This window comes from Telopea speciosissima, chromosome 9 (assembly GCF_018873765.1).
Source record: "Telopea speciosissima isolate NSW1024214 ecotype Mountain lineage chromosome 9, Tspe_v1, whole genome shotgun sequence".
Classification (NCBI taxonomy): Eukaryota; Viridiplantae; Streptophyta; class Magnoliopsida; order Proteales; family Proteaceae; genus Telopea; species Telopea speciosissima.
This window is the reverse complement of record NC_057924.1, coordinates 13,638,812-13,652,679: the sequence shown is the minus strand read 5'-3', so window position 1 is coordinate 13,652,679 and position 13,868 is coordinate 13,638,812. Positions and strand designations below refer to the sequence as shown.

At 38.6% G+C, this 13,868-nt stretch overlaps 2 protein-coding genes across 2 annotated transcripts in view; one reads left to right on the top strand and one right to left on the bottom strand.

Annotated features, from left to right (window-relative positions):
• Positions 1-324: 324 nt before the first annotated feature.
• Positions 325-13,868, bottom strand: part of LOC122640059 — a 34,616-nt gene continuing 21,072 nt past the window's right edge. Inside the window, exons 9-10 of the mRNA XM_043833172.1 lie at positions 7,361-7,366; positions 325-335 (exon numbers count right to left, since the gene is read on the bottom strand). Coding sequence (XP_043689107.1) covers positions 7,364-7,366 — 3 coding nt within the window. The 3' untranslated portion in view covers positions 325-335; positions 7,361-7,363. The remainder of the gene's footprint in view (positions 336-7,360; positions 7,367-13,868) is intronic.
• LOC122640060 (riboflavin synthase) lies at positions 1,942-3,073 on the top strand. The gene is made up of 2 exons (XM_043833173.1): positions 1,942-1,974; positions 2,136-3,073. The coding sequence occupies exon 2, from the start codon at positions 2,162-2,164 to the stop codon at positions 2,993-2,995; it is 834 nt and encodes a 277-aa protein (XP_043689108.1). The 5' UTR covers positions 1,942-1,974; positions 2,136-2,161; the 3' UTR covers positions 2,996-3,073.

The window sequence follows — 13,868 nt, the reverse complement described above, 5'->3', positions numbered from 1 at the left end:
CGACATGGTCATGGTACGGGTGAATCCAGAGAGACACCAACTGGGTGTCAACACTAAGCTCCATCCAAAGAAGATGGGTCCATACAAGGTGTTGAAACGTATTGGCCCTAATGCTTATGTTCTAGAGTTGCCTGATGATATGGGCATAAGCAATATTTTCAATGTGGCTGATCTATATCTTGCACGGGGCATCATTCCGATGATGGCGACTCCGAGCACATGTTGCGGCTGCCCCGAAGCCGCCTCCGAAGATGTGATTGAAGAAGTTACGGATGATATGCACAAGACGACTCGTCAAGGCGCCGGTTATCACTCTTTCCTTGTCAAGTGGAAAGGTCGCCCACGCCACGACAGCACGTGGATACATGCTGATGATTTCAAGAGGCTCGATCCGGAGTTGTATGATCGCTAAATGGCATTCACCCATTCATCGGAGATGAATGTTTCTCAGCCGGGGAGAGCTGATGCAGATCCAAGTTCACGCAGGAAGAAGAAGAGCAGCCTTTGATTTTCGTTGGAGCCTTATTTTATATATTTAGTTTTTATTAGGGTTAAAACAGTCTTTTATTCCCCTCCACGATTTTAGAGGGATGATGTTTTTGTTTATTTGTTTGTTACACTTGTACTCCTAGTTAGAGTATGAGTCTACTGTTTTTATATTGTTTTTATTAGGATTCAGGTTAAGGGAAGTCACTACTCCTAATCTGATTAGGATTGGTTTTAGGATTTAGAACTAGGACTCCTAGTTCAAATCTACATATCTTTGTAAGGCCTTTTGGCCCCCCCTTTTATTATAAATAGAAGAAATCGTGGGCAGGCTCCCCCACTTCTGATTAAAAAAAAAACTTCTGATTTCAGATCTGAGTTGCTGCCTTCGAGCTGCTGCTCCTGCTCCCCTGCGAGCTGCATCCTTGTGGACTCAAGGTGGTTAAAGGGTGGGTTCTCCTACGACTCCTTGCACTGTGAAGGTCAGGAGGTCTTCTTCTATCTTCAAGCTGTTGCTGCTCCTGCACCTTAACCCTGCAACTTATCCATTCCACCCTCAACCCCATTAAACCTGCAACTCCTACTTCAACTAGGATTCCATTATCATTCCAGATCTAACCATCACCTTCAAACCCTATTCTCAGCCCACCTTTCCTACATCATTCCCCCCACTCAACCTCAGCCCTAGCCTATAATTCCCCCTCTAACCCCTTCATCTCTTCACTCCATTAAACCCTAAAGCCTGTGACCCGATTCTGCCCAAATTTGCAGAAATTCAAAACATCTCCTAACCCTAATATCTTTATACCACTAAGACCTCTGAAACCTGCCTTTTAAAACCCTATAAACCCCCTTGTCATTACTCAGCCCTAACCCTAAATTTTGCCCTAAAAACCCTAGTCTGCCCATTCGGCCAACCCTTAGCCAGAACTGGTCCTAAGTGGAAGTTATTTCACCTAGGCTACATCACCATACTTGTGAGAACTGCCTTTTTCTTTCTTTGCTCTGTCTTTATTATATTAGGTTTTGTATGATCAAGCTTCAAATGTATTGAATTTGGAGGATTCCATTTTTTCTTCTTTGTTTTCCCCCACCCTTCTGTTGGGGAAACAGAGTAATTGGTTGACAGTAGAAGAATGTAGGTCCTAAGTTGGTCTTTGGAAATTACTACTTGGCTTTGACAATTATTGTTTATGGAAACTGGAGGACAATTGAAATTTTTATTCTTCAGTTGTATCTCATACAAATTTTCTTGCTAAAAATCCTAGATTACAGTGTATATAGTGGTTTGAGTTATTATCTATTCAAGGCTGTTGATTAAATTGGAACTCTCTGGTAACATTTCTGATAAATTTCTTGGATGTTCATTTCTTATTGGTGATTGGGTGTTTTATTTAGGGTTTGAGAGGACTTCTGACCAAGCTTTTGATTTCATGCAGTCGTTGCAGGAAGCGGAAAACCAAAACCGATTACTTGGGTTTCCATTTCTAAATTGGAATCAAATATAATTCAGTTCTGTTTTGATTGTGCCTTGTTCATCGTGAACAGATACCAAAGCTGAAACCAAACTATTTAGTCTGCCAACAGTATTAATTTTTACCACACCCAAAGCCTTCTAGGGTTTTGAGGTTTTCTTCTCTCTTATTCAAAAATTCCTGTCTTTTGCACCAAAACTATGGCAGTCTTCGCTCCCCTCCTATCAGTCTCAAGAACTTCAACAGCACCTATGCAGAACCTTATTTTAAACCCCCAAATGCATCTTTCGAGGGCACAACTTAGATTCAATTCCAAATTGTTATCTTCGTCGTCCAGTCTATTTTTCACTACCTTCAGAAAGTCAAAATCGCCGATCCAATACCTACGTCGTCTTGATGAGTCTCATTACAACCCAATCCAATCCCTTTTCACAGGGATCGTTGAAGAGATGGGTGAAATCAAGCAACTGGGTTATGTGGAAAATGGTGGATTCGAGATGAAGATTGCAGCAAGAACAGTTCTTGAAGACGTCAAGCTTGGGGATAGCATTGCTGTCAATGGAACCTGCCTTACAGTGACAGAATTCAATAAGGATACCTCAGATTTCTCGGTCGGTCTTGCCCCAGAGACCTTGAGGAAGACCTCCTTGATTGAGCTTACTACTGGGTCGCTCGTCAATTTGGAGAGAGCCCTTCAGCCATCAACAAGAATGGGTGGGCATTTCGTTCAGGGCCACGTTGATAGCACGGGAGAGATCGTTTCCATCGAGCCAGAAGGGGACTCGTTGTGGGTGAAGGTGAAGACGACGCCAGAATTGCTCAAGTACATTGTTCCCAAAGGGTTTATAGCTGTGGATGGGACTAGCTTGACAGTAGTCTCTGTTTTTGATGAGGAGCAATGCTTTAATTTTATGTTGGTTGCTTATACTCAACAGAATGTGGTCATTCCTTTGAAGAAAGTTGGGCAGAAGGTGAATCTGGAGGTGGATATACTTGGGAAGTACGTGGAAAGACTTCTCAAAGGTGGTTCTTGATACAAAAATCTTAGGATTCTTAAGTCCACTACCATTGTAACCTTTTCTGGAAATTGAGAAATCCCTAAATCAATTTTTTGTTTTAGATTCCAAGTCCCCTTCTGATTGTGTTCATTGAAATAAGGTACACTTTGATGTAAGATGATAAAAATTACACAAATGTAATGTAATTTTTTGTGACTACTGATTTGAGACCAGTTCTTTGGTGCATTTCTTGTTAACTTTTACTTTTATTTTGATTGTGGTGGGGAGAGGACGGGTTGGATTTCGAAAGCATTTACCCTGCACCACCATTGGCAGCGATTTTTCTCTTTCTTTGTTTGGTGTGCTGTGTATCGATTCAGCAACTCTTAGCATTAGTTTTCTCTATTTTTATGTTCTACAGCGGAACAATAGTCCAAATCTGCTGCTCTAGCCAGAGAAGGTGTCTTTTTTAATTAGAATGAAATTTTAATTAGATATAATAGAGGTGTTCATGGATTGGACTGGACTATCTGCAAGTTCTGAGGTTGCTGAAAGCAGTTGGCCTGCCACCCAATCCTTTACCTTTATTTTTCTTTGGGTGTTCTTCGGTGGTTCGCTTTGATGGTAATGATGGTGATTGTGCTGGGAGCTGTAACCTTGGGAGTCCCACAGAGCCAAAGAGTTGTGCAGGCTGAGCACCAATGGAAGAGGTGAAGTGGCAGTGATACTGTGATAGGGGCCGCAATATTACAATGTTCAAAGAAATCCATGGCAGGGAACCAAAAAGAACAGGTATGGAGAACAGCTATTCTTCATTCTAATTGCAAAACAATTACATAGATTAGGTAAATATGGGTTCTGATGATTTAGATTTGGGGGTGTCTCTCATTTGGGATCCAGGATTTTTGTAATCAGCAACTTTTATGTTTCATGCATATTTGATGCACAATTTTGTTCATACACATCATTAACACATGCCTCTTAACTAAAACACCCAGATGGATCTCACCTACATTTTGACAAATGATATCCTGGTGGGGAGCAAACGACCATGACAACCATATTGCACTTACAGAGAGCTTTGGCAACTATAATGCACCTACAGAAATTTTTTGGCTTTCCATGTCTCATACCACTTGCCCTTTGTTTGTGTGTGTGTGTTTCCATAACAATCGGATACTAACCAAGTCAACCAAAAGAGAGTAAAAAACAAGCAATAAAAACAAATAAAATAAGATCTGACATAGCTACAATATATTCATGGCTTACATTGAAATAATGAAATTCTTGAAATCAGGCTCAATCAGTGTAGCAAAAAGCTTTTAGATCTAGAATATATATAAGCCAGAACATGGTTGGCCTTAATCCTACAAATAAACTTGGAATTATGTGAAGCAGAGTTTACAAATGGATCAGATGCATCCCTAAACAACTCATCGAGAAACAAACTAAATTTATTACCTCAGAAACAAGCACCACACTGGAAATAGGCAAGCACAAAATGCAAACCTACATCACTCTATTATATGTACGAAAAAAATTCATATGTGCTGAAACACAAGTAATAGAATTCTGATAGGACCTCGCAAGTCTAACAATATATTATACAGCATCCGACAGAAATGAAACAACATGCATATGCAGGTGAATATTATGACTGCATGTATTCATAGATCTGGCAATATACAAGTCTGTCCCTATAGTTTAAATGCAGGCAATGAAACCACAAAAGAATAGATGATGATACGTGAGCTATCATCCTTCACTGAGGAAATAATCATAGATTTCTCAACTTCTGATTTCATCAAATACTTATCACATGTGTGAGCTCTGGCCCTTCAACAAAACACTAGTTGATTAGTATACTCATCAATTTGGACTAACAACCAATTAGGGGATCTGGTGAGTTAGATGAGTAACAAACCAACCAAGTTCCTTGAATTTTAGAACTCAGAAGCTATCTGAGCTCAATAAAAGTAGCTTCCCTCAGAAAACAGTACCCTGTATCAAATTATGGTGTCATTGGTAATTTTGGATGAATAAAACACATAGAGCTCTGTTCTATACTTCCCTCTTTGAGATGTTCCAGAGCTAAACTGGCACAAACCTTACTAACACTGCAATGGAATTGCAGGCTACTGGCCTCTGCTGCATTCGATACATTTCACAATACCAAAATATTATCAATTAAAATATTTCTCTCAGGACATACAATGTCAATTGAAGGAGCTTCAGCAGAGGCATTTTGCCGATAACATTTATCCCAACATCGTAAGGGATAGAACAGGAGAGACAAAAGGATCCCAGAGAGACCTGCTGTTGTGAATTGCCCCAGTGCTAACCAAAACAGTTACCGTTACACCACAATATGATTGGAGATTACTGCTGCTACACCACAATATGATTGGAGGTTACTGCTGCAATGTCTTCTACAACACCCTCCCCCCCCCAAAAAAAAAAAATAATAATAAATAAATAAATAAAAATCTTCCATCAGATTTGGAGTTAACAAGCAAATGCTTGGTAAATGGGGACTCAAGGCCCAAAATCCCAAGGCAGATTATTGTGAAATCCAAACAATGGTTTTGGCCTTCTGGGGTGAAATTCATTGATCCAAATTCAAATGCAGCATTCCAAAATTATCATGACAGAAAACCGAAATGATCTCATTTGCACTTTCTATTAACTTAACAGTATCAAATTATCAATGGAGATGAGCCGATCTTGAATCATCACCTGGTGCAGACATGGAAATGTTATTCAGAAAAATCAATTTATTCTAGGTCACAATGAAAATCAGTTGGGACCAGTCCATTCTGACATGAGTTTGTACTTCCGATGGTCCATTAATTTTGAGAAAATGAAAAACTAAAGAGTTGTGCTCCCTGCCTCCTTGTCTAATCGTGTGGACTGCAGTTCTATTAGTTCTTTGATTAGTGGAGACCATTGGCGCTATGATCTTCTGAGTTGGTGGTTCCCTCCCAATGTTGTTTTGGTTATTGAGAAAGTTCCTATTGTGCAGAGGGGAGTGGTTTTGTCCCTATACTAGGAATGGTAAGTTATCTATTCATTTAGTTGTGGATTATCTTGTCAAGAATAATCATAGTACCAGGAATCGATTTTCTAGTAGGAGAATATGGAAACTTGTAAGGAAATTGCCAATTCATCCTAGGTTTAAGATATTTCTGTGGAAGGTTTTGATTGATGTATTGGCACTAAAGACACGTTGGGGGGTTTTTGTTGATGGAATTGATCTTGTTTGTCCTCTATGTAAATTAGATAACAAGACTGCATGACATTTATTTCTCTCTTGCATCTTTTCAAAACATGTGCAGGTGGCGGGGCCATTGGGTTTGCATACAGATTCCCTTTCGGCTTCTTCTCTTATTAACTTTTTTGAATCCATGGTATATGCTCCTTCCTTCCCTCCCATCTCCAAGTCTAGATTTCCTAGTATTGCTGCAATCACAATGCATTTTATCTGGAGTGTTCTAAGTAAGCATGGTGTTATCAATAAATGGGTTGCTGGTTTTGGTCTTCATGGTTTTCCGTAATGAGTCTTTTCTTAATACAATTATTGATATGTCATTTTCAGACTATCAGGCCTTACTTATTGTGGGTCATCCAGTTATGATATGTGATGGCTGCGTTGATAGATCCACTAGTCTTGTTGGTTGGGCAGCGCTTTGTTTCTGTGATTCACAGTTCATTTTTGTCTCTATGAATTGTGGATATGCAGGAGATGTAGACTCCGAAACCAGAGGCATCCTACAGGGGTTTGCAGTTGGCATTAGCATAAGAATTCCAGAGAGTGAGTATTTGGGTGGATAATGCTGAGATTGTGAGGTGGATTCTGCTGGGAATGAAGGTTAGTTGGCCTTGGGATATTTTCCAAGTCTTATTAACTATCTCCTCTTTGACTCGGAAGATGCATGTTACTGTAATTTGTAAAGACCCTTTTGTAATTTCTGTAGCTTGTAGAGTTGCTTCTAAGGCTATTAGAATTACGACATGTACTGTAGTGGATGTAGTTCATGATTTGATCTTTCAGTAAAGTTCATTTTGTTTCTCATAAAATAAAAATCCAATTGATATCATTACAACTGAAGTGGACTAACTGATGCTATTTTCTTTGATGAGGGGAAATGTAATCAGATTTACATTTTACAACTGTTGCAGTGAAGTCCTTGATTCTATAAATACATTTTTAGTCTTGATAAATGACACAAAAAACTTGGTACATCATATGCAAGGTGAGGCTAGTCGTGGCATGGCCAGGCAAGTCATGGTGTTAGTGTGTTCTTTTTGCTGGCAGACGGACGCAGATCTGTTATAGCTCTCGCCGATGTCGGATAAGATTTTCAAACGTTGGGTGTTGTTTCTCCGACATCGGCACTTGAGATGTCATTTCTAACTATGTTACACACTCTCTCGTATTCATTCCCTGTTTTTGCCTCCTCATTTTACTGCTTTGAGAGGTATTCAGAGTCTTCTTTCCTCGTTGATTGAGCACAACCCTGACTGTGTCCCAATGTGGCCTAGTAAATGAGTGCGACAATTACTAAGTTTTGAAAGGTTGTTTCATTTTGGAGGTTACTTTGTAGGAAGAATATTCTCTATGCTGCAGTGTAGGCTGCGTCTAGGCACATGGGCTCCCACTTAGGGGGGTAGGATGGTCATTGCGCCCACCCCCATGTGCCTGGGTGGATAGAGAACAGCACCCCTAATTTGTATAATATAAATTGCAACGTAAAAGGACGTCTATAGTCCCAAGGAAAGTTATCGGACCATTTTGACTTCTTCTATGGTCTCTTCTGTCCTCTCTATCATCACTGCCAACGTTCTCATGATCGTCATCCCTTCACACATTCATCTCTGCAACTGCAGTGCCGTTTTCTTCTATCGATCTTCCTTCTCATTGTCATATCTATCTCTTTCTCCATCCTCACTACAGTCTCTTATCTTATTTTTGATAATGTCTACTGTCTCTATCTCTATTCCTATTATAATGGGTCTCGTCTCTCGATGCCAAAAAAATAAAAAAGATATTTTTGGCATATCTGGATTGTAAATATAACAGGCATCCTCACATGTTATGTTACGCAAGTCAGTCCCCACCATGGTTTGAGGAATCGATATCGTATCAGATTGGTTGATTCATCGATTCATATCGGTATCGATGGAGACCGTTATTGATCCTTAACCAATCTCATATTAGAGGATTGACACGGACATGGGTGAAATTGAAAAAAAATAAAATTTAACGAAAATAGAGTCAATCTAGACTAATATAGTCGATCCGGATCGGTCAATCTAGACCGACATGACCTATCCAGATCGGTATTGATTTCTACTTGTACCGATATTGAGTACTAAAGCCCTGCTCACCACCCAATAAAAACATGTCACAAATGATCTTCTAGCACTATATTTGGGTGCTAAGAAAATAAAAGAAAAAATATATATATATATAATAAGACAAAAATAATGATAATGAAATAATTGATTTATGTGTCTATTCTCCTCTGCAAATTCTGTTTTTTTTTCGTCTTAACAACCAAACATAACATGATTGTTGATTGGGCTGTTAGCTGGTAAGGCTCGTAGTCACATAATCTGGGAGGTTAAAATTATGTAAAGCATGGAGGAATTGCAATTTGTTGGGCCAGGCCTAGTGCAGGATATAAAGAACTCATGCCAATCTTAACCCAGTCCAAACCTGACTTCAGGTCCTCCTGCCTAAATTAAGGGTGAGCTTGATTAAGAACCTCTAAAGCTTTATTAATTATTGTATTGTATACCTCTAAACGGTAAAAGATCCCCACGTCTATACGTGGATTTATTTCAAAATGCACTCTCACAAAAAGTGAAGATCTCACAGATGTTTTTATTTTATCTATTTTAAAAATATTGAAATCCACATGAATTGATATTTTTTTCAAATCACTAAATGGTGGTAGCATGCAGATTTCTTCTCGTGTTGGTAGCATGAGAAACCCTTCCCAAAGTTAATATAAGTTTCAAATGAATTTATAAAAGAAAAGAAAATTCAAAATACCTCTTTTTATTATTAACTTTATTTATATCTCCCACAAGTGTTGAACCCAAGAACTTTTCGATGTTGCTTCGTACAAAGTAAAAAGGGTCATTGATTCTAGAGTGGATTCACCCACATCAGATATAGTTGTCCGATATCAAATAAGGTTTTTCCAATGTTGGGGGTGTTGTTTCTTCCGACCCATGTCATCGACATCGATGATTTTGCATTGAATGTTGATCAGATTGCATCAAACATCGCTTATGACTCGTATTCTGTGTCTTCTCTCTGAGAGATACACATTTTGAACCCTTTTGAACGTGTGTTTCTAAGGGTTATCATTCTTCCATAAATAGAAACACACTAGTGTTCCGTCTTTTTAAGAACTTTGATTTACCAAATACTCTTTTGAAAGTTTATTTTGGATGAAGCACAATTCTGTAGTACTTGAAGAGGTGCAATGGACGAAATCACTACTTATAGAAACTATAGGGCTATTTTCTCTTATAAGTCAATTCACGCTTTTTCCAATTGTGTCATTAAGGTCGTCTATGCCTTTAAAGATAATGTCAAATGCCACAACTCAGTCCATCTGCACACAAAAGTGTGTAGATTGCATCCACAAGTAGTTATGAGTTGTGAGTTTACCCACCACACCTCTTCAAGTACTTAGTGTTGTGTTCAAACCAAAATAAACGTTCAAAACGTTATTTCGATGATACAAAGTTCTTAAAAAGAAAAAGGACACATGATTCATCTTGAAACATCACACTCACATGAGGAGATCTCGTATTTCATTTCAAATTCAAGGCAATTCATAGGTTTTTTTTTTCAATCCTTTTTATAGGTATTCTATTCTAAGGGGGAAGAAGGAAGGTGAGAACCAAGATGAGACCTCCTCGTAGGGTGGGCTTTTATACACCAATGTGGTCTACCAATTGTGCTAGGCAGTTCTTCGATTATTTTAACTTCAACGCCCACTTGTACTATTGTGGTCACCGAAGGTCTTAAGGGCAATGTAGATTTGTTGCAATTTCTTGTTCGATTTTGTTTTTTTAATCGAGGATGACAGATCGATATTGGCTAGCACTACAAATAAGTGTTTTTATTTATAGGTAATACAAATAAGTTTTATTCTCTCATATAAATAATTCTTATTTTCCTAAATAATGAATTTTAGAAGGGGTTAGTTGTCGATCAGGCTGCATGGCGCCTATGTCGGCGTGGGGTCAATGGGAGCACATGCCCAAGCATCCAAGGTGAGTGGCGGGGTGGTCATTTCACTACCCCATGTGAGAGGGCATAAGCGTTCTTTTTCTTCTAAACAAATTAATGGGAGAGGGTTCTTTGAGCAAACGGCATAGAGGAGCATATAAACCAGAAGCGTCAAAAGATATCGTGCATCAGAGGGTAGTAAGATTATTTCATGTTTGGAGGAAAAATGGTTCTATCTTAGAACGTGGCTCCTATGCTCAGACACAAGCCCTCATGAAATGACCATCCTACCCCTATAAAAGGCAAAAATCCCACTCCTATTGATGCTTTTGTGTACGTTTCCATTGACCATGTGCTAGCACAGGATCAACACTCTTGGATAAAAAATTCTCCCCTATTAATATAAGAGCAAGAGCTTGAATGTGAAATTGACTACGAGAATAGTGACACTCTTTGTTGCAATTTAGTTGGCTGCTCTGCCAGTTGTAAAGCGCTAAAACACAAAGATTCTATCATGATCCTACGAATCTAAAGATCTCAAAATTGAAGAACGAGTCTATCATTTGATTTGCTCACGCCGCATGGCACTTTTACTTTATTCTGCATGTGGAAAGCCTTGTGAATTATCAAATAATATTAATTAAAGAACCCATGATCCCAGCAAGTCTACCTTTTTCAGTTATGACTTATGACTTGCGATTGCGAAATATGCAAGGAATAGTCAGTCAAACGAAGGGTGCAGATCAAATATTCAACAACGACTGACGTAATATGTGTAGGACAAATAACAGTATATCTTTTCCCATCTTAATTTCGTTTCCCATAAAACTCAAATACTGTTTTACCCTTACCATCTACTTATCTACCCTTCCCTTCTATCTGTCACGAGTCACGACTTTGTGTTGTAGTTCACTCTTCCCCTAGCGACTAGTAAGTCGCAATTCACCAACGCTTCAAGGTTGTAACGGATCGGATCAATCCTGTTCCGTTTCCATTCAATTCTGGCCAATTTTCACTGATCCGATTCCTATCAATTTAGTTCGGAATTGGCACTAACTGATTCGATTCTGATTCTTTGTTATATGTTAAATAGGGCTTCATCTAATGTATAAATGTTAAATGAGACTAACCTAGTATGAAATAGTTTGCTTTAATGCGTTCTAGCAGCTTTGTAACTTTTAACATATCGGTTAAATACCTAATATTTAATATCAGAATTGAACACCATATCACGGGTTCGAACCACAGTCAAATACCTAGATAGCTACATGCAATGTCGATAATGCCCTTCAATACTCAACCACAAAACCTAGTATCCTAGCTCTTTAGATCATGACCGTCCATTTACAAAATATATGCTTCCATTGACATCATAGCCGTTCATTCTCATTCTCAATTTTTTTTTTGTCTTTTGATGGAATCTTCTTTTCCACTCTTTTTACGAGGTCATCTCCACTTCTACAGTTTTCTCCACCGGTTCTCTTGTGATATATTGTCAAATCAGGTGGCGTTATCGAGACCATACATGTGTCAAGAAATAACTGAATGAAAGTCATAAAAATCAGCCTATGAGGTGATAGCTCTGGCAGAATTCCCCCTTTGGGAAAATTCGACTCCAGATTCCCATTATACCCCTACTTCTTTTTCCTATTCCGCTATTCGTGAATCAATAGGAGATTCCATAGGGGTGCTTTCGTAATTACATTATTGAGAAGGTTTAGGAAAAAAGTTGCCGCGTAAATACTAAACATTCGAAGTTTACCTGGAATCCTTCTGTATATATACAAGAAGACACGCAAAGCTCTCGTCAGTCGTCATAAGTATTCATAAACGGTTTTTCGCCTTCTGAGAAAGAGAGAAAGCGAGAGAGAGAGAGAGTAGAGAAGCTTTGAGCCTCGGAAAAATGAAGAAATCGGGAGTTTTTGTTGCATCCATGGCTGCAGCTTCGGCTTCTGCAATATCTGTTTCTTCTCCTAATTCTTCATCTTCTTCGAATTTTTCCTGCACTTCCAAGATCCAATCTTTTCGTGAGGTAAATTTTTCTTTAAACATAATAGTCTTTGATTTGTTTCTTCGATTGATTGATGGTGATTTTTAGTATTTCTCTGTTTTCAGTTAATTGATTATAGACTTCACAGATCCAATTGCTGTTTGTACTCTGTAGTTCAGGTTTTCCTCAAGAGAAACTAATTTTTTGTTTCGTTTTTGTGATTTTTGATTGAATCAGGAAGGTGTGCCAAACAAAGGAGGAAACAATTCGTCTTCGCAAGGCTCTTCTTCGACTGATAAATTTGCGCCGAGGTTCGATGGTTTAAGATTCATTGAAACACTCGTTACAGCTCACAGATGAACAAAGTTCCATCATTTCGTCAAAATTTCAAAGAATTGAAAGTTGTGGTGTGATCGTTTTCTTTGTTACTTTTTCTCACTTTTTGATTGAAAAAGAAAAAAGAAGAACGCAGGTTTTGTGGAAAAAACAAACGTTCTTTTTTTCCGGGGAAAAAGGTTGATTTAGGGGAAGATGTTTGTGAAAGAAATGTAATTCTAATTTAGGTTCATTGTTCGAGAACTGTAATTTAATGTTTTAACAACTTTAGTTATAATTATTTTAGCTGGAAAGTGCCAAATTAGTCTGTCTTCTTTCTCAAAACTGATCAAATTTCTCTGTTCGTAGGGACAGAAAATTCGCGGGTGATGAGGACGGTCGGTTACTGAGTTGTCCTCAAACTTCCCCGCTTTGCATACGAAAGCATCCACAATTGCAGCTAAAAAGATTGCAATTAAGAAATAAACAGGTTCTTACACACCTAAACCCAATAGATTTACATGAATTGACATTAACAATTATAAATTTCTTCTCTTCAGTTATGAATTATTGTGAAATCCCCACCTTGATTTCAACAAACCCAACCAGCAAAAACATTAATGGAAGGAATTTGATTGCTAGCTGGTTAGGTGTCTTAATGCATCTCCCTCAAGATTCTTGTGACATTTTTTTAGGGATTTCGATAATGGAAAGAAGCCATTCTGTGGGAGTAAATTTTCCTTGGGAGAATGTTTTCTATGTCGGACGCAGGGGCCATGCCCACGCACAACAGGGGCTGGAATGACCAACATGCTCCCCATGTATGGCAAAAATTCCGTCCCCTTTGTGCTATTGTGTGCAATCTCATTGGCTTGTGCGTACAGCGTGGCCCCTGCATCTCAGTCAAAAAGCAGCATCCCATTTTCCTTTTTGGAACCAAGGGGAATCGGTCAGGGTATATTCATTTCATGATCCCATAGAAAAGGAATCTTTTTGTAATAAATATACACCTATAATGAGGTTTTCATTATTCAAAGCTGTAATGAGCTCAAAAAAGATTTCGGCTTGCAGGGATTAATATAAAATAGTGGGTCAAAGTAGGATTATGTAAGCCCCCTCTCATTTCCCTTCATTTCGTGTGAGCCGTAAAAATTTCCATACATTTTATTTTTGGGACGGGGTTTCTCATGTTGCCAGTATGAGAAGGAATTTATACGTCACATCAGTTAGAGATGGGAGACGGTATCAACCATGTGGAGCCTAAATTTTCAAAATAAAATGAAAGAGCAAGAGATCGTTGCTTGATCATGTAACTCCTGGATCAATGCGGAGGCCAATGAGAACATGTAGGG

Coding starts and splice junctions, on each gene's coding strand:
- LOC122640060 (XM_043833173.1), top strand. CDS start 2,162: ATGGCAGTCTTCGCTCCCCTCCTATCAGTCTCAAGAACTTCAACAGCA.